At 22.0% G+C, this 27,170-nt stretch overlaps 9 protein-coding genes across 9 annotated transcripts; 4 read left to right on the forward strand and 5 right to left on the reverse strand.

Moving 5' to 3' along the window:
* Window positions 1-1,620: 1,620 nt before the first annotated feature.
* Window positions 1,621-6,235, forward strand: PVVCY_0904060 (conserved Plasmodium protein, unknown function; the record flags this gene model as incomplete). Its single annotated transcript, XM_008626743.1, has 3 exons — window positions 1,621-1,737; window positions 1,827-6,000; window positions 6,099-6,235. 3 exons carry the CDS (start codon window positions 1,621-1,623, stop codon window positions 6,233-6,235), a joined length of 4,428 nt encoding a protein of 1,475 aa, XP_008624965.1.
* Window positions 6,236-6,902: 667 nt separating this feature from the next.
* Window positions 6,903-8,503, reverse strand: PVVCY_0904070 (coproporphyrinogen-III oxidase, putative; the record flags this gene model as incomplete). Its single annotated transcript, XM_008626744.1, has 2 exons — window positions 6,903-8,321; window positions 8,492-8,503. The coding sequence occupies 2 exons, from the start codon at window positions 8,501-8,503 to the stop codon at window positions 6,903-6,905; spliced, it is 1,431 nt and encodes a 476-aa protein (XP_008624966.1).
* Window positions 8,504-10,156: 1,653 nt separating this feature from the next.
* On the reverse strand, window positions 10,157-10,939 carry PVVCY_0904080 (60S ribosomal protein L28, putative; the record flags this gene model as incomplete). The annotated part of the gene is made up of 3 exons (XM_008626745.1): window positions 10,157-10,316; window positions 10,576-10,654; window positions 10,798-10,939. 3 exons carry the CDS (start codon window positions 10,937-10,939, stop codon window positions 10,157-10,159), a joined length of 381 nt encoding a protein of 126 aa, XP_008624967.1.
* Window positions 10,940-12,104: 1,165 nt separating this feature from the next.
* On the reverse strand, window positions 12,105-12,784 carry PVVCY_0904090 (60S ribosomal protein L35ae, putative; the record flags this gene model as incomplete). The annotated part of the gene is made up of 3 exons (XM_008626746.1): window positions 12,105-12,233; window positions 12,331-12,472; window positions 12,621-12,784. 3 exons carry the CDS (start codon window positions 12,782-12,784, stop codon window positions 12,105-12,107), a joined length of 435 nt encoding a protein of 144 aa, XP_008624968.1.
* Window positions 12,785-14,012: 1,228 nt separating this feature from the next.
* PVVCY_0904100 (methyltransferase, putative) lies at window positions 14,013-15,602 on the reverse strand (the record flags this gene model as incomplete). The annotated part of the gene is made up of 1 exon (XM_008626747.1): window positions 14,013-15,602. The coding sequence occupies one exon, from the start codon at window positions 15,600-15,602 to the stop codon at window positions 14,013-14,015; it is 1,590 nt and encodes a 529-aa protein (XP_008624969.1).
* Window positions 15,603-16,577: 975 nt separating this feature from the next.
* On the forward strand, window positions 16,578-17,405 carry PVVCY_0904110 (conserved Plasmodium protein, unknown function; the record flags this gene model as incomplete). The annotated part of the gene is made up of 1 exon (XM_008626748.1): window positions 16,578-17,405. The coding sequence occupies one exon, from the start codon at window positions 16,578-16,580 to the stop codon at window positions 17,403-17,405; it is 828 nt and encodes a 275-aa protein (XP_008624970.1).
* Window positions 17,406-18,492: 1,087 nt separating this feature from the next.
* Window positions 18,493-19,683, forward strand: PVVCY_0904120 (conserved Plasmodium protein, unknown function; the record flags this gene model as incomplete). The annotated part of the gene is made up of 1 exon (XM_008626749.2): window positions 18,493-19,683. The coding sequence occupies one exon, from the start codon at window positions 18,493-18,495 to the stop codon at window positions 19,681-19,683; it is 1,191 nt and encodes a 396-aa protein (XP_008624971.2).
* Window positions 19,684-20,420: 737 nt separating this feature from the next.
* PVVCY_0904130 (alpha/beta hydrolase, putative) lies at window positions 20,421-21,464 on the forward strand (the record flags this gene model as incomplete). Its single annotated transcript, XM_008626750.1, has 1 exon — window positions 20,421-21,464. The coding sequence occupies one exon, from the start codon at window positions 20,421-20,423 to the stop codon at window positions 21,462-21,464; it is 1,044 nt and encodes a 347-aa protein (XP_008624972.1).
* Window positions 21,465-22,144: 680 nt separating this feature from the next.
* On the reverse strand, window positions 22,145-25,858 carry PVVCY_0904140 (transcription factor with AP2 domain(s), putative; the record flags this gene model as incomplete). The annotated part of the gene is made up of 2 exons (XM_008626751.2): window positions 22,145-25,320; window positions 25,420-25,858. 2 exons carry the CDS (start codon window positions 25,856-25,858, stop codon window positions 22,145-22,147), a joined length of 3,615 nt encoding a protein of 1,204 aa, XP_008624973.2.
* Between the last annotated feature and the right edge of the window lie 1,312 nt (window positions 25,859-27,170).

The following is a 27,170-nucleotide window of genomic DNA, read 5'->3' on the forward strand; positions in this document are numbered from 1 at the left end:
TTGTTTTTTTATATATTTTTTTGCCTTTTAATTTTGTATGTTTCACCATATTTAGTGTAACTAGCCATATGTTAACAGAAAGCAATTAGCTAGCACACTGACATATTAAAAAAAAAAAAAAAGTAAACTAAATTTATCAAATTTTTAAAAAAAATTATGAGAACATTTTAACATTTATTTTGTGCTTATATTAATATCAGACTTTAAAATTATCCTATATTTTAATATTAATTGTGTATGGAATAATTGGTGGTATATATATGAGAGTATAAAATAAAAATGTGCTTATGCATATATATAGCCTTTGCTTATTTTAAAATATTCATTAAAAGGCGTAACATTAAAAACAAATGAAATTATAAAATTGAAGATTGGTATATTCTCCATTTTATTTATTTGCATAAATTTGCATTAATAGTTTTTGGACAATATTGTGGAAATATATTTTGAGTAATATCAAAATGGGGTGTGTGGAGGATTAAAAAGACAATATAAACAAAAAAAGTCAAAAAAAAAGGAAAAATAAGCAAAAAAATGCATGTACATTTTGCTCTTATGTGTGTGTAGACAAAATGGTAATATTCCAAATATTCGAAAATAAAAATCGCAATTTTTAAATGGTATAGTAAAGGATAATGTATATAATAATTCTCTTTTTATTAAAATATCTTTAATTGTATTTGTTATAATATATTGTGTTTATTATAGTAGCATTTTCTTCCCCTTTATATATATATGGAATGATCAGTCAAAAATGTTATTTTTTTCAAACATTAATTTATCTAAAATATATGCAACAATATTTTTATTCATTTATTTATTATTTACTTATGCATTGCTACTTCCTATAGCTCATTTTGCAGTGTCATCATATGAAAATCTGTTATAGGAATTATGCCATTTTTTATATCGTCCCGCTTTTTTATTTATTTCTTTATGCCGTCCAACAGGTACGAAGAAATGCACGGTGTACACTTTTATATCATATTAACACTAAAAAATAATTACATATTTTTATACATTTTAAATGGAAAAAATTATGAAAAAAAATATATTGTAAAATGTTAATATATATTTATTTTTTTTTTGTTTGAAATGAAGAAATATATACAAAAATACTATTTATATGTATGCATTATTTCCGATTTTTACGACGTTTTTTTTTTTAATATTGTATTAAAATTGTTTCAACATTTATTTCACTTGCTTGTGCAATAGTCATACCTTTTTTCCACATACGTGGTTTCCTTTTTTTTTGATGCCACAAAATGCGAAAAAAATGACAATAGATTTATATGAAATAAATAAGAAGATTTTTATTATATAAAAAATTGTTATTTATGTAGTATAACAAGGGAACATTCTTTCAAGTGCATACAAACAACTTGAAAATTCGAGTGTGTAATTAGTTAATACATATATATAATAGTGTTTTACGATTTTTGTAATTTGTTTAGATTTTATATTTTTTAGTGTTTTTTTTTTTTTTAATTTATGTATACTCTTTAAAATAAATGGATAAGAAGAAAAAAAAGTGGAATATTTATGTTCATACAGATATAAGTTATATGTTCTAAAAGTGAAAAAAACTTATATCTTAGAATTTTGATACTTATCAAAATGTCAACATGGATAAACAAAAAGTTCTTATCGCTTTCCGAAAAGGTTATTGAAAATGTGATTGATTCTTTTACAAACAAAAATACGCATTTAGAAAACATCCAAAACATTCAGGAGGTAGGAATTGCATATTTATGGCAAATTGTTTGTCATTATTTTAGTACAGACTTATATATCTTAACTTTTTTTCTTTCTCTTTTTCGTAGACACAACTTGGAAAAATAATCAGCAAAGTTATCTCATCAAAATATTTTTTCAAAAATGATGACATATGCTATAATGCAAAAGAGTTAGGATTTAAGTGGGAGGTCAAAAAAAAACGGAAAAAAATCCGAATAAAAAAAAAGAGAGAGAGAAAAAAGGAAAATTGTAAAAATAATAATACACTTGAAAAGGAAGACCTCGCAAATTTTAATAATGTATATAACTACATATACAACAATAATGAAAATGAAATAGGTAGAACCCAGATTAATATAGATAAAATACATCAGTCTAATTTAACCAATTTAGATAAAGATTCCCATATTGATATTGGGTACACTAATAAATGTGATGAAAATACAAAAAGTTTAAATTCACAGTCAGAAAATAATAACACATATAGCCAAAATCTTTCGGCATATTATCAATATAAAATTAAAGAGTTTGAAAAAAAAAAAAATGAAACTATAAATGATAGTAATCAAAATATTAGTAATGATGGTAAAAATAAAATATTTCATGAGACATCAAATTTAGAGTCAAACCATTTTGCAAAAATGGATAATGAGATGGCTAGCGAAAAAAATAGTGACGAAAGTGACTCATCAACATCTGTTGATTTTTTAGAATGTTTATCTATAAATAAACATGAACCATATAATAGTAATTCCTCTAATTTAGGGACATCACCCTATGTGTCATCAAAAAATGATGAAGGTGTTTCATCTGAACTGTCGAAAATACATAGCCAATCATTTAATTCAAACATTTTTAATGAAGACAATAAAAATTACATTATTTCAAAACCTAGTAACTTATGTAAAATGAATTTATTTATAAAAGAAGCAAAACTTTTATTTTACAACAAAACAACAAACATTAATAATTTGAGTATATATTGTACAACGATAATTGAAAAAAAGAAATATGTTGGACAACCAAGACGATTAAGTTTTAAAACATTGCCTATTAATAATTTAATAATTAATGAATATATAAACCATGGTGTTAAAGATATATATTCTGATATTGTTATAAATATAAAATATAAAAATAATGCAAAAAATAAAAATAAAAATAAAAAGAATGGAAAAGATGACATAACAATAGGAAGAATAATTATTCCTTTATTTTTACTTTTAAATACATATAGATGTAAAATAAAAAAAATAAAAAATAAAATGAGATATTGTACAAAATGCTTTCTTTGGTTACACATATTTCCATGTAATAATAAATTATTTAATTATAAATTTTTTAAACCTGTTCAAGGATTTGAAGAATATGGAATGATAAATCCAATGTCTACATTGGGTTTTTTAAATATTAAAATAAAAATAGTTTTTAAAAAAAATCCATTATTATTAACATTATATAGTAATATTAGAAAGCCATTATTTTATTATAAATTACCTCAACAATTTGAACCTTTATATTGCCAATATTATACTGAAAATTTTTTTGTATATATAAAAAGTTTACCTTTATGGGTTTATAAATTTTTTTATATTTTTAATCCTAACTGTGTAAATCTAATTCAATTAAATTGTTATGATTATATATTTGTTTCACTTTTTTGGTTGTATTTTTTCCGATTAATTGTGTTTTCTCCTTTCTTTCATTTTTTTATTCATGTATTTTTTTGTATGTTATTTATATCTTTATCTTATAAATATGGGCACACACAAAACCGAGATCAAAATTATTCTCGTTATAATTTTAGACCTATCAATATAAAGGAACAAAATAAAAGGAATGCTACTGATGAAAAAAGAAGTTTATCATTTTTACAAGAAACAAAAAATATACAATTCTATGAAAAAAAAGTTGGAGGTGTTTTAGAATCAATGAATGATTTAGATTTTGATTATTGTAAATGTCCAGAAATGTTAGGAACACCTGATGGAATTAATGCTCCAGGTTTAGATCTCACATCTTCTCTTCCTGGGTCTGTTGATCAAAGTGATGAAAATGTATTGGATTCTGGTTTTAATCAAAACTATGTAGTACCAAATGAAATAAAACAAAAGGAAAATTTAAATGGTCTAAATAGTGACAATGATGAATCTAACAGTTTAAGTATACCTAATTTCTCTTCTGGGTTTAATAAAATTACAATTTCCCCACCCAAAGCTGCAGGCATAAGTATTGAAGAAAATTGTTTTGAAAAAGAGAATCCAAATATAGATAGTAACAAAAATAAATACGATTTTGAGAGTGATTTAAAATGTAATAAACTAGAAGTAGATTATAGAGAGGTAGATGAAACAAAAGAAGAAAATGAAGAGGTAGATAGTAAAAAAAAAATAAATAATGTTGCAGACTTTGCTAAAAAAATACAAAATATGGTAATCGATGGAACAAAAACAAATACAATAAATATGAACAATTGGAATGCAAATATGAATAAATTTATTAATTTATTTACAAAAAAAGATGATACTCAAAATGTAGAGATACCCAAAAGTGATGATGATAATTCAGAATATGGAGATAAAGTTAATGAAAAATATAAACAAAATATATTTGTCTTAGATAAAAATAAAGACAATGTAAATGATAAAAAAAATGTTTATCTTTTATATGACTCTAGTAGTAATACAGCAAATAAATATGTAATAAACTCGTCTCGAAATAGTAAGCATGATGAACATGATGGTTATCAAGTTGAAAACAATAGTGACATGAATACTACCAGTGATTGTGGTTATTTTGTAAATAGCGAGCTAAATGAAAATAATAAAGAAAAGTGTAAAAAAATAGAGGACCCTCTTTCTGAACATGGGCAAAAATCAGTGAAAAAAAATGATTTTGAAAAAAATTATGCAACCCCATTATTTGATACATCTGATAATCCATTTATGCCATCAAATAATTTATTAGAATCACGATTTTTAAAAAAAAATGCATTATTAGATGTATTTAAAAATAACAATGATAATACAGGAAATGATAATAAAAATGAATCTGATTTAAAAAAAAAAACAAAAGTTAGACAAATTGTTAAATCACCATTTCATAATTTTCATTTATCTATAAAATCAGCTGAAAATAAAGATGTATCAATATTTTCAAATAATATAGGAGTACCAAATATTCAACTTTTGCTTAGTAGATTTATTATACTTATAACATGTGCACAAACATTTACTGGTATTTTTACTATGATATATGAAAAAACAAATTATGCTTTAAATTGGGATTTTAATTTTTATACAATTAATAATATTATTATTTTATTTATTTTATGTTATAGTATATCTTTTATTTTGTATATATTGTCTTTTATTCCTTTTTCTATTTATCGATTTATTTTTTTTATCATAATATCGATTTTAATTATTAAAAGTTATGAGCTGACTGACGAAGGACGAAGAGCTAGATTATATTTTAAAAACAAAAAAAATAAAAAAAAATATTTAAATATACTTAAAAAGGTTGTAGCCAAAACTATTATACATATACTAAAAGGAAGACAGAAAAATTGTGTAGAAGGAATTTTAAATCTTTGTAAAATAATTTACAGTTTTATTTTCAATTCAATCATGTATACCAAGTTTATTATGTTTTTTTTAAAAAATTGGATAACTAGATTGTTAATACTAAAAGATATTGAACATATAAAAATAGCTAGACTTCAAGCATTTAAAAATTTATATTTTTTTATACACAACCGGATGGTTGATAGACAAAATCTATTAATTACAGAAGATAGTAATAATATAAAAAACATTGAAAGTGTGCAATATTCAAATAATTCAAATCAAACAAAAGGACTTGAAAATTACAAAAAAAATACAGAAGATGAAAATGAAGGAGGACAAAAAGATAATATATTATCAAATATTATAGGAAATAAAAAACATAGTAAAAATATCTTGAGAAATCCAATGTATGAAAATTATAAAAATATTGATTTATGTATATATTCATCTAGCGAAAATGATAATAATAGTTTAGCTAGCCAATATATTAATGAACATAACAAAAATAATAATAATTTGGAAAACTTTAAAGATGAAATGAATTTAGATTATGATGATAATATTTCTATAAGTCAAATGACAGATAATGGAAATATGAATATAAATGTCGACATATTTTTACATTATTATTTTAAAAAAAAAAAACAAGACATTTTCAACAATTTTATAAACATTAACCGGAACTACATAAGTATGAACATTGCAAAAAAAAAAAAAAAAATATAGCCATATATAACTTTTTTGTGTACATACACTTTACATTTTTTATAACTTTTTTTTCTTCTACAGACATATACAAAGATATTAACCTTCTTAACAACACTGAAGAACATAAAATTAACAACTTATATTATGCAGACTATTTTAATGATGAACATAATTATTCTAGTTCTTACGACAATAATAAAAGGACGAGAAAATTTTAAACTTTTTGATAATTTTGCATATTTATAATTTTTGAGAAAGCCTTTTTTGTTTTTTTATTTGTATGGTTACTCGATTTGCTACCCCATTTGCAATTACATTTTTTTAATGCTCACACACTTGTGCAAACTAAATGTGTAAAAAAATGTTAAATAAAAACAGCATTGATATTATTATAAACCCCTTTTATAATAAAAAATAAATTATATGCTATTTTAAAAGTGTAATAATTTGGCTCTACATATAGCCAAAGTTTTTTAGCTAGCTAATTTTTTTTTATTTAACTAGCTATTATCATGAATAGAGTTAAATAAAAAAGGGAGTAAAATAGGATATATGCCAGCGAATAATATTAAAAGATATGGATGAATTAATTAACAAAATTAATAAAATGAAAATATAAATAAGTGTGTGTAAAAAGGGATGTAAACAAAAAGTCAGGTAAAAATGAAGCAAATTAAAAAAAAAAATGATAAAAAATTAAAAAATATGAGAAAAATAAGAATATAAATCGAATTATTTATTAGCACAAATAATTAAAATTTTAAAAAGCACAAATGTACATTAGTCTAATAAATAAATATGTACATTTGGTTGTACATTTAAAACAACAAGTATTATAGCATAATAAATGGAGAGTATATTTTTGAATATATAATATAGCTATCCTTAATAATCAACCCATTTTTTGGGATGCTTTAACACTTGTAATGTTTCATATTCTCGTGAAAATTTAGTTATCTTCGATTTATATAAAAATTCACATTTTAAAGGAAGAGATGCTAAAACATTATCAATTTTTTCATGCTCATCAGACATGTAATCTGAATTTTGATCATCAAAAACTTCATCTTTAATGTAAGCAGTAGAAGAATAATTAGGGACATTTTCAATATGTTTTTTTTTTTTTCTTCTATAAGTTTTATAATTATTTAATTCAAGTCCAAATTTTGTTCCCCTATCATAAATTAAATTAAATTCAGCATATCTTCCTCTACATACTCGTTGCCAATTAATCATTGCTTCATCATATTTTTGATGGATAGTTTCTGCTAAAATATAAAAATAAGAATTTCTAAATGTTATAATACATTCTTGAATAAAATAATAAATAATTTTGTAACTTTTATCCATAATAATATTACAACTATAGCATTTACAATTTTTATTTTCAATTATATTTTTTGTATTTTGTGTTGTTTTTGATTTTCCTGATTTTGTTAATTTTTTATTTTTAATAGTATTATCTAATAAATTATCAAAAAATATTCCACCAACTCCTCTACTAATATTTCTATGTTTTATTCGAAAATATAAATCACACCATATTTTAAAATATTTATAAAATAAATGATTATATTTATCACAGACAAGTTTAAAAGAGTGATGAAAATTTATGAACAGTTCAGGAAAAATATAGCATGGGCTTAAATCACAACCTCCACCAAACCAATGTTTTACACTTTTATAATTACTATCAATTTTACTTTTAACATTTTGTGTATTATTATTAGTAGTATTGTTAAGATTCATTTTACTGTTTAATACATATTTATTTATGCTTGACATATTTTTATTAGAATTATTATTTGTTTGTTTTTTTTTTCCTGCTCTAATAAATATTTGAAAAAATCGAAAATTTGCATGAATAGATGGTGAGTTTGGATTAACAGGATGTGCTATTATAGATAAACCTGAGGCATAAAATTTATATTTTTCATTTATCATTTTTATATTATTTGAATTCATAATTTTAGATATAATAGTATTTATATCTTCGGAATGACAAATTTTTGTTGTATTAATATATTCCTTATTATATTGATTAACACACATTTGTTTAGCTGCTTCTTTATCTATTGTGCCAAATACTGATGAAAAATTAACAGCACATTTTTCAAATATTGTCCCATTTTCTAATACCCTAGTTATTCCGCCTCCTAATTTTTTTCCTTTTCCATTTTTACGCGTCCATATTTCTTCTTTAAATTTGACAGTATCTAGAGACTCAAACAAAGAGCATATATTATTTTGTTCATATTTTAATAAGTTTTCCCATAAATTTCGAAAATATTCATTCGGGGTTGGCTGAAAAGGTGATAAGTAAATGATTATTTAAAGGGGCCATATATAATATGCAAAAATAAAACATTTATAATGGACAAAAAAGAAGAAATATTAAAATGGTGAAAAAATATATACATGTAATTATAGTAAAATATGCATATGCATTGGTTGTTTGCTGCTTTTATTGCTACCTCATCTTTCATTTTATTTTATGTAGAATATTTTTCCAGCCTTGGAGATTTTTTGGGTTGCTGATTTTTCTCAAAATATTTTGAAATAATCGTACAAATGTACAAAACAAAATAAAATAATAAAAAAAACGTATACAAACTAACTTAAAAAAAATTAAAGAATGTTTAAAAAAAAAAAAATTGAAAAAAATATACTAGAAATTTGTTCCCCACTAGACCCAAAAAATAATAATAACAATTAAATAATAAAATATTATAGATTAAGGAAATAAAAAATATTTCAATGATTACATTGGTATATGAAAAAAAGAAAAAAAATAAATAAATAGAAAATATAAAATGAAAAAAAATTAATACAAATACATATCATATGTATATATATAATAACAATAATATAACAAAATAACTAAATCATAATAATAAAAAAATTGGCAATAAAAAACTCAAATAGTGAGTAACGACATTGTTATTGCAAAAAAAAAGTAGGTATATGTGTGTGTTATATAAATAAATATTTATAAAAAAATTAAAATTAAATAATTACAATTATAGAAATTAAAAATAAAGTATTTCTACATTAAGTTTTATAAAAGATTTGCATATTTATGCATAAAACTATCTCATAAGTTGTGGATTATTTTGAAAAACTAAGTAATGAAAGAATAAAATACAGACGGCATATGGTTATATACAGCTATCTAATTATATGAAAAATATTAATGAACAAAATTTTAAGAAAATTTAAATCTGCAATACATAAATATAGCAAAGTAAACAATCTCTCACTAATATTTTTCATATATAATTTATACTCCTTTTTCTTAAATTTTTGCAAAATGGTATATACCCCTAAAAATGTATAGTATACATTTCTTATATTAGTGATAGAACATTTTTATAGCTAAAAAATATGAACAGAACAGTATATGTATATATCTATATAAATGCAAAAAAAAGGAATAATATATATTTATAAAACCCTTTTTATATTCATTTTTTCGGCAAATCCAATGTATACATGGAGGTATTTCCCATGCATGAGAATAATTGGTTTACTCTAAAAAAAAACCGAAAAAACTTGTTTAAAATTTTAAAAATTGGACATTGAGTTTTATAAATTATGCATTGTTCATAATATTTTAGTCATATGCATAAAATATATGAAAATAAAACCAGACAACTTTTATTTTGCACACATATTTGTGTTGTCCACTATTGATATGTTGTTATTTTTTATATTTTTTTTCCATTTAATTTATAATAAAATATGCATTCTATGCATATTTCCCTTATTTAATCTATAAATAACTGGGTATAATTTTATAAGGAAAATAAATAATTTTTCCTCAAAATAATAAGACGAAAAAATATTACAATATCTTTAAAAAAAGAAATAATATTAATCCTTTTATTTTCATAAAGAGATAAATTTAATTACCATAAATTAAATATTTCCAGTTTCATAAGTTCTATTTATACATATATATTAAAATATGCACATAAAAATATAATGCTTAACTTGAATAAAAAAGTTTATTAATTTTTATTTCATATCCATGTAATATTAAAGACTCATGATATAAATATTATGCACACTGTGTTGTTTTGTGTTTTATGCAGGGAATAGTGAAAGTATGCATATTTGTATATGTACTAACTAAAAGTTTATTTATTTGATTTAGTGTTTATGCTGTATGTTTTTGATAAACGCTTATATTTTTTTAATAAGGTTTTTTTTGGGACATTGACATTTTTAGTATGTTCGTTAATTAATGTTTCGGCTTTCTTGGCATTTTTTGCTCTTATTTGTTTGTTTCGGATATTCCTGAAAAAAAATTATTATAAAGCGATATGTATGGGATGGTCGATATGCACACTTACTTCCAAAACAACATGTATTGTTTAGAAAAATGTGGGTAAAATTATGAACAATGCATATAAAAACATAAAAATTATGAACAATTCATATGAAAAACGATAAAAATATTAACAAAAATCAAAAATAGGTAGCTATATATAACAAAATAATAAATTAAATTCCATAAAATATAACGCATTGGTGTTGGTTTTTTAAAAATTGTTACTTTTTGGTGGTTGATTTAACACATAAAACTACTTTTCCCTTATTTAATCTGAGATTAACAGCATTATCATTTACCAAGCCTGAAAATAAAAATTATAAATATAAGTATGGGCATGATAATATTTAAGGGTATATATGAGCTAGTAAGTATATAAGGGCAAATATGGATAACATTTGTATGATAATTTATAGAAATTCATAAATATATATAAACAATTCATACCACTACTATTTTTTGCATTTTTGCATCTTAAGTTATAAGGGTCACACAATAATTTTTCCTTTCTTCCTGTTATATTTCTTTTAAGAAAACAGTTGTTGTTTTTGGTTAATTCCCAAATAAGAGCTCCACTTACGTTTTCCATTTTTTTATTAATATTTATTTTTATGAACTGTTAATATAAATATTGTTAAAATAATTCTTTGTTTTATTACAAATATATTTATTATATTTATGTAATATTTTTTTAAAGAAAATACAATTATAAATGTAAAATAAATTTAGGAATATGTTAAATATAATTTTAAAAAATTAAAAGCAATAAAAGTAAGAAAAGTAAGAAAAGCAAGAAAATTAAGAAAATAATAATATATGCAATTTTAATGTTTATATTTGTGCTTATATTTATGGGGGAATATTGCAGTAACTCATTCTTACTATGCTATATATTTTTGCCATATATTATGCATATATAGAAATATATTTATTATGTAAAAAATTGTATGCCTATATATTAGTTGCCCTTTTTCTTACACCCCCTTATTTCGAAATTTTGTTTTCTCTATATATTATTATTTATAATTTTATAAAAAATATATATTTTTTAAAATAAAAAAATTAAAAACAATTCTATAATTTTTATATTATTAATACAGAATGGTATATAAATTAAAAAGTAAGCAATTACTTAATCCCTTAGCATAATATATAAAAAAAGAGAATGTGCACAGGTTTATAAAGTATATATAAATATGGTATAATTATTTTTTTATATTTTCCTTTAACTTTTATAACTTTTGGTATGTACTAAAAAATGTGGAAATATTTAATTTTCTATTAAAAAGTGTAGAAGGAGGAAAAGGTAAATATATTATTTTTTTTAACCATATAAATAAAATGAAAACTTAATGAGTATACAACATATCTTATTATTATCTTTATATTATTAATAGGACATATAGTATATGTTTGTATAATTAAATGGTGAATTAATAGGAAGGGAATAAAATATTTCAAGTATAATAAATTGAGCATTATAAAAAGTTAATTTCCCTTTCTTTTCTACTAAACTATAGAAGATTTTTTTTAAATATATTTTTATATTTATAGTGTCTTTTTCTTTTATGTATACATTCAGGGTAAAAAAAAAAATAAGGACCCAACGAATAAGTTATTTGCAATATAATATATATTTAAAAAAAAAACAAAAATTGTTTTATATTATTTATCTAGGTATATATGAATATATTTATAATGTAATAAAAAAATCGTAAAGTTATGATTAAAAGTTGTATAAAAATTATAATATTTTAAATATTAGATGGGTATAATAATACTCTAACTCTATTTCCAAAGGCTTTTGGTGGGATATGAGTAGCAAATCTGGCTCGTACTACTCCACTATTTCCATGTGTTCTACATACTTTTCCCCATATACACTAAAAAAAAAATAAAATTAAATAATATATTCATCATGTATGGTATATAAGAATAGGCATATATATCTCTTTTTTTATTTGGTTCTCTTTTGCATACCTTAATTTTGCTTCCATCGTGGTGTTTGGTAGTTCGGTATACATATGCGACTCTTTTTCCGACATAGAATTGGGCATGCTTTCTTGTATTAACATTTCTTATAGATAATAAAGTGAAGTTAGGGTCTTGGTTTCTTTGTGATCTATCAAAAAGAAATAAGCATAAAAGGTATGATGAATTACATGAATAAAATTTTGTTATTATGCAAGCACAGCAGTAGTAAGTAATGTATATAGAGGGGGATAAATTATTTTTTTTTATAACTCATCATTTTATTTTATATTGTTTACCTTTTATATCCTAAGATAGTTCCCTTTTCATATAATCGAGGGGCTTTCATTTTTTTACATCCTTTTTGGGTTTTTTTTAAAACTTTTTTGACTAATTTTTTAACTCCCTTTTTAACGGAAGTAGTTTCATTATTATTGTTCTGAGTAATTTGTTCGTTTTCCATTTTATTAAACTTTTTAATAAAAAAATAAAATATTTATTCTATAATTATATAAAATATATTATATATCTATAATTAATTTAAAAAATTTTACAAGATTTATAAAAATTAATTTTTTAAATATATACTATTATTTTATTTCACTAAATTACAAAATAATAATATAGATATAATTATTATTTTATATTTATAAGAAATTTATAAATTTCATACTGTGTATTTATATATATATAGTATACATATTTTTTATGCATAATGCATATTTTTTATATAAATGCATATTGTTTTTTTCAAAGTTAATTCACAATAATTTAACCGAAAAAAAGTATGGGCTTTGGATTTAAATTAAAGCAGGAAAATTATAAAGGAGTATCTCCATATAATATAGTAGTATATAAATTAATTATTTGTTCCTGGATATTTTTTTATGTTTATTTTTTTAATCCCCTATCCAAGAGCATATATATACCTTAAGTAAATAAATATAAATTACTGCATATGTATATATTTAATTATATAGATAAAAGGTAATAATATAATAATTAGGAAAACGCCAAAATTTGCAAATATATTTTATGCGCATATAAGCACAAGTTCATTTGGCAGTTCAGCAGGCATACCACTTTAATCGCCCCCAAGCACGGCAAAAAAATAAGGTAAAAAAATAAGGCAAAAAAACAAGGCAAAAAAACAAGGCAAAAAAATAAGGCAAAAAAATAAGGCAAAAAAACAAGGCAAAAAAACAAGGCAAAAAAACAAGGCAAAAAAACAAGGCAAAAAAACAAGGCAAAAAAACAAGGCAAAAAAATAAGGTAAAAAAAATTGTATATAATATGTAATACATTTTTATATGGCACTTTGCCCATATTTATGCATGATTATTTTTCTATAGCCAAAAAATAGTATTATTACAAAGAACATTTTTTATTCCTTATTTTATTCCTTATTTTATTCTTTATTTTTTTTATTATTTTTAAATTTTTAAAAATGTTTAATTGTTTGACTGACTAACTTTTGTTAGCCCATTAGTTAACAAATTATGTACAAATTTTATAAAATAATGATGAAGTAAAAACGAAGTAATGATGAATGACAGATAATGGCACACTTTGGGGGTTCCCAAAAGTATGACCAAAATAAAAAAAGGTTGGTACATGCATTAGTCAGTCAATTTATACAGTTCATATACTGCTCATAAAAAATGAACTAATTATATATATAAGGAAAGTAACTATTGTAAGGGTATACATTTTAGCATTACTATCTGGTTAGCGGATCCAAACTCTGAGAACTTTGTCTCAAACAATTCTTGATCCATATTAATAAAAGTGTTAATAAAATAATTTTCTGGTGGTTTGAAAAATTCAACAATAAAATTTTGTTTTAATTGTTCAAAAAAAAGTTGAACACCATCTCTATTTTGTTTGCAAACATAAAAAAAAGTTCCATTTTTTTTCAATAAATTATTTAGTAAGAATAGAATAGATGGTACAATATTTTTATCATATATAAGATCACTACCAATAATACAATCATATTTTAAATAAGTTTGATTATCTACATCTTTTAAATATGTATTATCATCTGTCCAATCCATATTATATATTTTTATTTTATTTCCCCAATTCATATCACAATAATTTAATAGATCTTTATTTATTTGAGTATTATATATTATATTGTTTAATGTAAACTCGTTAATATCACTAATTACTAAATTAGCAGGTCCTACATTTGAACTTGAACGACCTACAATATTGGAATGTATAAATAAAGAAAGAGAGTTTAAACCACATCCTGATCCAATTTCTAATATATTTTTATTACTAAAAATTGAATTATTTTGTATACATAAATCAGCAAGCCATTTACTAGCTATTATACTACATTCCCATATATTAATTCCAGTTAAATCATTTTTTAAATTATTATCATCAATACATTTTCCAAAATAATTTAATCCTATTTCTCTTATTTTTACTATTACATTTTTTTCATTAATTTTTATTGATTCATTAATTATTAATTCATGGACTTGTTCTTGAACTATTTTAGCTTCACTAATGTTAGTTGTAAAATCATTTTCTTTAATCTCGTTATTACTACCCTGATCTACATTACTATTCAATTTAAAGTTTGGATTATTTTCAACACTTTCTTGATTGTCTAAAATGCTAGATATAGGATGATTTAAAATTAAGTGTAATATATTTTCATTTTGTATATTGAAAGATTCAGATAAAATATTTTTCGAAAACTCATTATTTTTTAATAAATATATTTTATTTCTTTCTTTATATAAATCTAGTTCATGCTTATTAGGAAAAGAATAATTCTCTAACTTATCATTTGTATGTAAAAAAGTAAAATAATCAAGTATGTTTAAAGCATTAATTTTGTTTTTTATTTGGTTGTTCAATTTATAATTTGTTTTTAAAAAAGTTGGAGTAATTATTTCTTTAAATATATTTTCATAAAGTTCATTTGGTTTTTTCTCAATAGCTATATATTCAATCTTATGTAAGTAGTAATCGAAAAAAAGAACTTCTTTGATTGCTTCAACATGTTTATTTTGTATAGCCCATAATAAAGGACTGTTGCCACTATTGTTAAATAAGTTATAGTCAATAGTACATTCATATAATAGAAATCTAATCATATCTACATTATTATTTGCACAAGCAAAATGTAATAATGAATTATTATTTTCATCCTTTATATTGTTTATTGTTTTTATATTTTCATTTTCTAATATCTTTTGTATTTCCTCTATTTCATCTGTTCGAACATAATAAATTAAGTCATCAATTATTTCTTCCATCTTTTTTTATTTTTAAAAATAAATTACTATTATAAATATGGACTCGTCAACTATTATTATTTATTCTATTCTATTATATTTAGTTTATTTTTCACAATAGGTGTCACTATGCAATTGCATAGGTTGTGATATGTCGTAAAGTCGTAAAAATTTGCAAATATTTAGAGTGATCGGAAACTTTGAACGATAGAAAATGAAACAAATTGTTTGAAGTGGTTACAAGCACGTAGAAATTAATTAAGCATTTCCAAATCAAATAAAACAAACATATTTTTTCCCCAATTTCAAATAAATTATATTTTTACTTTTTTTATTATTTAAAAAATTTGCTTATAAAAAGGGGCAAAATTAAAGGAAAATGGGGACCATATAGTACCGCAATTATTTTAAAAAAAAAAAAAAAAAAAAAAAAAAAAAAAATATGCTATCAGCAAGTTGTGCACATTGGAAAAGGATAAGGAAAAAAAAAAAGGGAAAAAAGAAAAATAAAAAATAAAAAATCGTAATAAATATTGGAATATAAAAAAGTAAAGTAACAAAATAGTGAAAGATAAAAGAGTGAAGAAAAAGCTAAAGCCTATTGGAGAGGATACAATTGAGTATGAGTTTAAATAAGTAAGAATAATTGATACTTGTTAAAGTAACCAAATAAATTGTTATCTATATTTCCTTTGGGAATAAATTGTGTTATTTAAAACTTGTTTTTTATTTTCATTTATTTCAAAATATATATAAGAAGGAAATAACGAAAATTACAGAAAAGTACATGAAAATATGCAAAGAAATGGCTGAATAATTTTGGCCAAAAATGTAAGCAAATAATACAGATTGGCATATACTCATTTTTGAAGAATGATATTTTTTTCATTCACTAAAAAAAAATAAAAAGCTTAAATTTATTTCTCATAATAGCTAGCTAGTTTTTTTTTTTTTTTGTGTGTGTGTGTGTAAAAAGATATATTTGCTTATTTAAAAATGATATTAAAAGATATTTTATTTCAAAAACCAAAGATAATTAAATGTGAAGAAAATGTTGATGATATAAATAAGGCATCATATGCTTATGAGGATAATAATACAAGTAATAATGACTCAATTATTGATATACTAAAAAAAATACCAATAAACCCTTTTATTGATAGTAATGAAAATATAAATAAATATAAACATGGTGTGGAAAAAAAAAGTATTGATAGATATACAGGTGTACAAGTATATGAAGAAAATGATGAAAAAGACCATAAAAAAAATAAGCCAGTAGATTATCCGTTTCCTATTAATAAAAATGTAGTATTTAAAAAAAATAAAGTAAATCAAGCTGATGAACGTATTAATACAAATTATAGTAATATAGCTAGCGATTTATATCCTGAAGAAGGATTTAAAACATTAAATAAAGATAAACATTTTTCATCTGATTGGGAACTTTTATTAGCACATAATCATGGCTTATATAATTTTAAAAATAGTGACAACAATGCTATTATAAATAAAGATATGAATTCATTGAATACTGAAAATGATATTAGAAATAAATTAAATTTATATACAGAAAGAATAAATGTAGATAATCCAAATGATGCTTGTAAATATTTAGCTATAGAAGAATATAAATGTTTACTAACACATTCTTTTCATATGAATCCTAACACAAGTAATCAAAAATGTGTAAAATGGTTTAACGAATATATGCAATGTAAATGGGATGAGCATAAACTTAATTATGGATATAATTATATTGAAAATAGACGCGATAAAAAATCGAAGGCATATATTGCTGCCCCAGATTATCAATACTCTTAAGTTTATACTATTATACAAAATAAACACTAAACAAACTTTCTCAAATATTATAAAAAATAATTAAATCAATTATATAGAACAAAAGCGACGGGGTGCAACTGTTTTTGCATTGATATAAACTATACATGAACATAGTCATGTTCTTATATGAACATCACAAACTTCGAATTTGTGAATGAAGCAGTGGCTACAATTAAAGTAGCAAATTAAGGAATACGTAATTTTTATATAGTGTGCATACAATTATTACATACATTTTTATGTATATTTAATTTTTCAGTATTATCATTATATTTTTTTCCATGCACGTTTTACATATGTATCTTTCATATATATTATGAAATATATACACATATACGTGCATATGTATTTGGTATTTTTCGTAATCCCTCATATTAATATTTGTGATGGGTGAATGAAAAAAAAAACTAAACAAAATCGATAAGATTATCATAAAATTTTTTTTATTATTACATGTTGAAAATTTAACAGTAATGTTTTTTCGCTAGCTGGCACTAAAAAATAGCCAATCATAACATTTAGACATAAATTAGTTTTATAAAAAAAAAAAATATGATTTGTTCATATAAGATTATATACATCCTTGAAAAATAATAATATGAACATTCATAAAATGGGTACATTTTTTTACATAATAAATTTCATAATTCAATAAAAGCTTAATCATAAATATTCAAAGTATTTGATTTCATTTTGTAAAGGAAATAAAAAATATATATTTATTATGAAAGTGGTATATATGCATGCACATGCATACATTAGGAAAATTTTACAACAGAGGAAATCTTTTCATTTACTATATCTAGCTAAATTAAAAAATACATAAAAATTATTATTTGTCATAAATTATTGATACATAAAAAAAAAATAATATTTTTGGCATTGTAATATTATGTACAGTGCAATGTAAAATTAATAATTTTATTGAGAAACAAAAAGTTATAAATTAAATAATATACATTTTACAAGAGCTACACACTTTAAAAAAAAAGTATAGCTTTGTAGAAGCAAAGAAAGACAACAAAAAATGTAAAAATTATGAAGCTTTATATAATTTTTATCAGATATGATGGAAAATACAAATAAAAAAATCGAATATAATTATATTACTGATAAAAATAAAGTAGAAGGTTCCAATAAATACATATATACAAAATTTCCTGTCTTTGATACACATAAAAAAATAAAAAATTATAATGAAAAAATATCAGAATTAATTTTGGAGAACAATGAATTAAAAAAATATAAAAATGAGTTAGAGAAAAAAATAATAGAAGAAAATGGAAATTTTGAAGTAAATTTTAAGAAATATGAAATAGCTATTTCTAAAGCATTGCGGATAGGATATTCCTGTGCTTATTTATGTAATGTATTGAACAAACATGTGAACAATACTAAAAGATATATTATTAGGGAACTATGTAGAAGATATAATGAATTTCAAAATAATATAATAAAGACATATGCCCGTAAAAATACTTATGACAAATTATTTATAAATAATATAATAGTCAAAATGAATGAAATTTATGAACAAAATAAAAGTTTTGTTATAAAACGATTAGTTATTATGATAAAGAACAAAATTAAATTTATTTTCCATTTATTTATTAGCAATCTTTTGGAATCTAAATATGAAAACAAAAACATGCTTAATAGCATATTTTTATCAGAAAAAAATAATAAATGCCAATCTTTTGGTTATAGTTCAGATAGTAGTACTATTGATAAAGATGACAAATTGAATGGCATTAAAAAATTAGTAATAACTTTAAAAAAGGTATTTTATAAAAATGTAAAATATTCTGTCTTTAAACTCAAAAATGAACACTTATCCAATTTAAATAAGAAAAAGGGGAATGATACAGTATGGAAAGAAGAAAATGATAAAAATAAATATACCCCCAATTTTGAGCATAGGCTACAAAATGAAGAAAACAAAAACAATTCAATGTTTAATAAAATTATTAGGAATAAGGATGCAGGATTTTTTGATTTAGAAAATAGGGGTTCAAGTGGTAGTAGTAGTTCTTTACCTCATCCTAACTTGGTATATAATTATTTATACAATCAAGAATTATCAAAATTAAAACAAAAAGAATGTATGCTTAAGGAATTTGAATTGTGTAAAAAATATATATATTTTAAAAAATATTTAAATTATTTGGAGGGAAATAATGAACTGCGCAACACTGATATTAATTTTGAAAACAAAGTAATACCCAAAAGGGAATTTACATTTGCATATAAGGAATGAAATATCTCATCAACATCGATAAGAAGGTAGTAAAAATTACATAAGAATTTGCTAAAAATATATTTTAATATTTTTAGTACAAATAAATCGTTTAAAAATGTTCATATTTTTTGTAACCATAATACCATGTGTTGTATATATCATTAGTTGTGGCATGATATTTTATAGCTTGTTAATCTTTTTTTGTTTAACTGATTTTTCAAAATATGTATATGTGTGATAGGCTTACACATGCATATATTTGCTCTACATAATTTATATTTAAAAACATGATAGAATATATTTAAATTATTTTTTAATTCGAAACAAAATGACTATAATATAATTGTAAAAATAGTATTTAAAGTGGCCAAAATGGTAATAAAAAGAACATAGTAGGTGTGTAAAAAAAAAAAAAAATATTATGAACAAACAAATAACTAGCTAAAAATGTTATTAAAAAAAAAAAATTATGTATTATTTATGAAAAAAAATATGAACAAGTAAGGTAAAAACAACAGGAAATAAGTAAATGGGGGTATTTCACTAAAATAATATATGTATGCATATTTTTTTTAAGGGCAATAAAAAAATATATATGGAAAAAATGAAGTCTTTAGTACTTTGGTTATTTAGCCTTTTTTACATGTTTAATATTTGTGAGGGTTTTTTTTTTTTTTTTTTTTGATAAAAATATTGTAGAAAAGTTTGAACATGATAATAAAGTTAATAAATATTGTAATAAAAAAAGGAAAACAATGAGTGGATTTTTATATAAGTTAAACAAGTTTTACCAGATAAATAAAAATATATATCACTCGTTAAGTAATGGAAATAATATTTTGAACTATAAATATAAAGGTAAAATATGCACAATAAATGAAAAAGGTATAAATAAAAATAGAGCATATTTTTCTTATGAGTCATATAATAATGATGATAAAGAAATTGTTGATATGATTGATGGAATATCTTTTACAATACGTAATAATAGTAGTATATATAAAGAAGAGACAAAAAATATTCCTATTGTAATATTACATGGTTGTTATGGAAGTAAAAGAAATTTCCGTAATTTTAATAAAATGCTTAAATCAAATAAAATAGTATCATTAGACTTACCAAATCATGGAGAGTCTAAACATACGATTGATATGAAATATAGTAATATAGAAGAAGATATAAAAAATGTGTTAACTAAATTAAATATAAAAAGTTGTTGTTTAGTTGGTTTTAGTTTAGGAGGGAAAGTATCAATGTATACTGCATTAAAAAATCCATCTTTATTTCCCCATTTAATAATAATGGATATATTACCTTATAATTATTATTCTAATAATATAGAAATCGCATTACCTTATAGTATTAGAAAAATGAGTAAAACATTATATGATATAAAAATAAATAAAAATCCCAAAAATAAATTAGAATTTTTAAAATATTTAAAAGAAGAATTACCAAACATTCCAGATTCATTTTCACAATTTATTTGTATGTCACTTAAAGATAATGAACAAAAAAATAAATTAACATGGAATATAAATGTTGAGACTATATATAATGAAATTCCTAATATTACAAATTTCCCATTAAACCATGAAAAATATAAATATATGAATCCCTGTAGTTTTGTAATAGCAAAAAAATCAGATCTAGCTTATACTATACCTGATTATGATCAAATTATTAAAAATTTTTTTCCTAACTCCAAAAATTTTATTTTAGAAAACTCATCTCATGCTGTATATGTAGATGCACCTCATGAGTGTGCCCAAATTATTAACCAAGCGATTTCCGTATAAATATAAGAAGTTTAACTACCATATTTTCTTAAATTTATATGAAAATTTTCTGTTATATAGTTTAGGGGAAGGAAATAGGTTGTACCCTTTTCTTTCCTTCCCTTTTGTGCATAGTATGGATGAATGTTTTAATTCGTATGAAGTTTATTGTGTTAGTTGATATTTGCATGATTAAAATGAAAGAAAAAAAAAATGTGGCAAATAACAAAGTGAGAGGTACAAGGTAAAAAAAAAAAAAAAGAGAGTCAAATTTTAAATAAGACATGAAATGTACATACAACTACAACAAATAAATCATTGATTAGACAGTAAAATATGCACATGTTAATATTTTAATTGTATTTTAACAAACGTTAATTATAATTTAAATAAAAATATAAACTAAAGGATAAATAAATATGTATATATACACTACTTTAGTGACATGTACATATTAATTTATTTATTATGACAAGGAAATAAAAGTGCCTCCCTTGCATGGAAAAAAAAAAATTTGGTGCAGTTAAAAATATTATTTAATATTTTGTTTGCACTATCAATTATACGTTTAATTCGGTTCCAATTCGGAATTTAATTTAAACAATATGACAAGCCTCCCGTCAAATCCGCTTGTCATTACTTCACGCTTCTACTTGTTCAAGCAGCGCATTACCAAGCATTATGAAACATTATCAATCATTTCAAACCTGATCTATAGCGACACAGTCATTTCCTATAGCGATATTTGTATTATATGGAATAGAATTAATATTGTCATTATTCAGGTTATTATTTTTTGGTTTTCTGTTATGTTTTCCAAAGATTGTTTGTCCTTTAACTTTTGATAGACGTACTTTAATTGCCCAAAATTTCGATTTATAGAATCCATGAGTTTTAGCAGAAAATGATTTATAATATCTTTTTCCATTATCATACCAAGATGCAATCCAACTTCTTTTATCCCAATATACTCCAGCAATATCACATTTTAAATCTTCAGGATTATCTAAATTAGGTCCATCTTTATCTGGCAATTCTAATAAATATTCAAATTCACTTTCATCTTTTATAATTCTATTATTACTTCTATTTACTGAATTTCTTTTTTTATTATTATTATTTTTTTCTGTATTTTTATTTATTACATTATTTGAATTTTTTTTACTATTTTTAATTTTTTTTCCACTCATTTTGGAATTTACATTAGTTGCACCATTATTATTGCTATATAGATTATGTATATTATTTATATTCATATAGTTAGTCATATCATTGTTATATCTATTTAGATTTATATTATTTTTATTATTAACAGAATTTGGTAAGTTACCATATAGAGAATACATATTATTTACTAAGTTAGAACCCATACTATTAATATTACATATATTATTAGATGTAAGATTCAAAATGGAATTCATATTTCCATTATTAGAATTAATTGGAATTTTATTATTATCTAAATTGGGGGTAATATTATATTGTTTATTTTGATAATAAAGAATATTTTTCATATTATTTTCATTTCCATATATTTGTGTCATTTTAACATTATTATTAATGATTCCATTATTTTTTGATGGGTTCATATTAACATTTTCATTTTTATTACTTTTATTTTTACACATTAATCCATTATCTAGATGCACTAAATTGTTATTAAAATTGTCTGCATTATAGCCATTTACATAATTATGTTTGTCTAAATTGTAATTAACACAATTGTTAATATTATTCTGATTATCATTTATTTCATTTGAAACGTTTGACATATTCGAAGTTAAGATTCCATTTTTATTATAATTTCTACAAGTTTGATTGTTGTAATTTTTTTGAATATTAGAATCTAATAATAAATCATTTTTATTTTTTTTACAATCTTGATTATATATATTATTCCAATTTTCATTTATATTAAATACTGATTTAAGTTGATACATATTTACTTTTCCATTTTTATTCCATATATTCATAGAATGAGGAAAACTACTATTCAATTTACAACAAAGTTCATCTAACTTTACACAAACAGTATATATTGTATCGAACCATTGCATATATTTATCATTTTCCTGATTTATATTATTATTAAAACATTTTTTTTCATTATCAGCATCTTCTCTTTCACTAATATTATCACTTCCACTTAAATTATCAAAATTGGTAGCAGCATCTATAGTATCAAAATTAGAATCATTTACATCTATATATTTTTGGTTATTATCTTTATTTATAATATTATTATTTTCACCAGAATTTAATAAATTTGGATTATTTATAAACATACAATTATCAGTATTAACATTAATTTTGTTAGAATTATTTATGTTTAAATTTGTATTAATTATATCGTGAAATTGATCTACTTCATGTGTACAATATGTTTCATCACTCTCACTACGCTCATTACTATTAATTGTATCTTTCCTCCAGTTTTGTATAGATATTTCATTATCAATGTTGATATTATTTTTAGACACACCCTTAATTCCATTGTCATAACTATTTATCATTCTATCAACATCCTTTAAATAATCATTATTACTTTTATACAATTCGGTAGTGCTATCTTGATTTGTTTTTCTTAAAATGGAATTATTTTGCATCCCTTCATTATTTATTATCAGATTTTTTGTTTTCATTGTGTAATCACTACTTGCATTTAGTTTGGTACCATTATTAAGATTGGCAGTTTTATTATTATTATTGTTGGATTGGTCGGAATGCGAAGTAAATTTTTTATCATTGCTAGAGTTTATGTTATTAGGTACTTGGTTTATTTTGTCAGGTTCAGTCTGTTCATTATTCACTTCTTCTATATTACTTTTATTTTCTTCATCACTATTTGATATAATTATAGCATTTTTATTTATACTAGTGTTTATGGTGTTTGTATTAAAAGTAGATTGTGTATTCAAATTCCAGTTATTTTCAAATTCACTAAGATTTTCAGAAATTTGATTCTCCTCTGAATTCATGCTATATTTATTATTATCATGTTCAGCATCTATTACTTTATTTTCTCCTTCCCAATTTATGGAATCATAAAATGACAACATAGTATTAGCAACACATTTCGTACTGGGTTCTATATTTGAAATAGATGCATCATTTTGGATTATATTTATTGAGTCTTGTTCAATAATATTGTTTTGGGTTTCATCAGCACTTGGTTCTTTTACAAGACTAGAAGTAGGTATATCATTTTTAGTGCTTACATCTTTTTCTTCGTCATTTTTTAATATATCACATATTGCACTATTTTCCTGAATCGAATCTGCGCTTTTTACATCACCATCTTGACCGTAATTCTCACTTATTTTATTCTGTTCATCATTTTGGTTGTTTTTTTTTTCATCTTCACTATTGTCTGCCCTGATAACTTCAGTACTCAATTGGCTAGCCAATTTAAGATTGTTCGATTCTAAGACTGTGCTATCAATTTTTTGTTTTTTATCCATACAATTTATGAGCATATCTAAAGTATTTCTCTTCTTAAACATTCTACTAGAATCTTCATCACACATATTGTTATTTTGTACTTTGTAATTATCATCAATAGTATAATCACAATGATTTAAAGATTCCCTTTGTTCATTAATTTTTGTTTCATTTATGTTTGACGATTTTACATTTTCGATATCAGTTTTATCTAACGATACATTATTTGATTCTGCAGAAACATAATCATCATCATTATTGTTGAAAAAAGTGGCATTATTATTTTCCTCTTTTTGGAATCTAAAATTGGGGGTATAGTTTTGTTCACTATTCTCTTCACTATTTTTGTCACTATTTTTTTCGCTGTTTTTTTCACTATTCTTTGAACTTAAGTCATTCAATTTGTGTGTCTCGAAAAGTATATCATCAGAATGTCCTGTAAAAATAAATAGGTATGCATCCATTTTATAGATTTTATTAAAATGGCAATTTTTAAAGTAGGTATTATTTTCGAAATATTTCTAAAGTATCTTACCATCAAATTCCGGATTCTTATTTTCTTCTACATCGTTTACACTAAAACATTTTTGATCAGACAAAACTGAAAATTTTATATCGAGATTTGTTTCATTTTTTATTTCATCATTTGGGGTTATATTAGTATTAGACTTTATATCATTGTCAATGTTAATTTTATCATTTTTTAAATCTGTTATTTTGGAAGTAACACTTATGTTTGAAACTAAATTATTTTGATGGTTCGTACTAGAATTGGTATTTATATTATTTTCCATTTTGCAATTTTCTTTTATTTCGGAACAGTTTTTATTTATATTATCTCCTTGTTCTTTGTCACTGTTTGTGTTACTAACATTACTACTATTCATAGTGTGTGAATTACTCATTTGTTTTTTTCCTTTTAAAATATGCAAATGAATTTTACTTATTGTTTGTTGATGCTCATTATTTTCCATATATGTAAATGGCTTTGCCTTTTTTTAGCTTATAATTGCAAGCACGTCCCTTATAAATGTTTTTTTTTTAATTTGCTTAAAAATATTCTTACTTTTCAAAGATAATATTAAATATGTTATGAGAACTGTATAAAGAGCAAAAAAAAAAAGTTAATTTATACAATAAAAAAATGAATATTTAAAACCATTATGTGTTGTAATTGTGGGCATATATTTATGTTTAGAATGGATCTACTAAATGAAACATTGGTAATTTTTGTACATGTATAAACATAAGTATGAATGGCAAGATGAATGACAGGATGAATGCTTAAATTGATGCATGTGTGCACATTTATATACACTTATGAAAAAGCTTTTTGCTTTCATAGACATATAAATAGCTATAAAAAAATAAAACAAACAAAAAACTACATACAAGGATATATATATATAATTAATAAATTGAAGTTATAACATAACATTTTTTAGTTTCTTTTTTGTTCCTTTTTTTTTTAAATTTCAATAAACTATTTATAATAATGTTTTTACATTATTATTTTATTGATCTTAATTAAAATACAATTTAAATGTATAGAGCATAGACAAATGTAATTGGTTATCAACTATAATATATGTATAGATAGCTATATATATATGTTGTTTTAAATATAAACACGTAAAGGATTTACAAAAAAAATAAAAATATACGCAACATATATGTTGTTATACATATTTATATATCCATTTAAATGTGTATAAGAACTTATATATGTAAATATATTTTTTAATACATATATATATTTTATATTTAATTCCTTTTCGTTCAATTATTATTTTTTTTTATTAAAAAAATGTATTTTTAATTCTAGCTAATTTAAATAAAATAACATAAAAAAAAAAAAAATACATAATACTCTCTGGTAGTTAATATTATATGAACAAGCAATAATTATTTGGTATATGTACATATTTATTTGTCTACATTTAAAAATAAATATTATAACATATAGATATATAATTAAATAAACAAAATAATTCTATAAATTATGGTTTAAGAACAGTAAAATTAATGAGATTAATAAATTACGCATATAATGAACTTATATACACATATAAATATCGAAACATATATATAAATATAATTTACATGTGTGTACACACACATAAGAAAACATACACAAAAAACAAACTACAATATTTTATTTTTTCTCAGAACAATACTATTTAAATTTTTTTTTAAATAAAAATCTATGTTCTACAATTTCGAGTGTTTTCGATTAATTTTAATTTTAAAAATAGAGAATATATAAAACGCCAAAAAAGATGAGAA

The sequence above is a fragment of the Plasmodium vinckei genome, assembly GCF_900681995.1.
Source record: "Plasmodium vinckei vinckei genome assembly, chromosome: PVVCY_09".
Lineage (NCBI taxonomy): Eukaryota > Apicomplexa > Aconoidasida > Haemosporida > Plasmodiidae > Plasmodium > Plasmodium vinckei.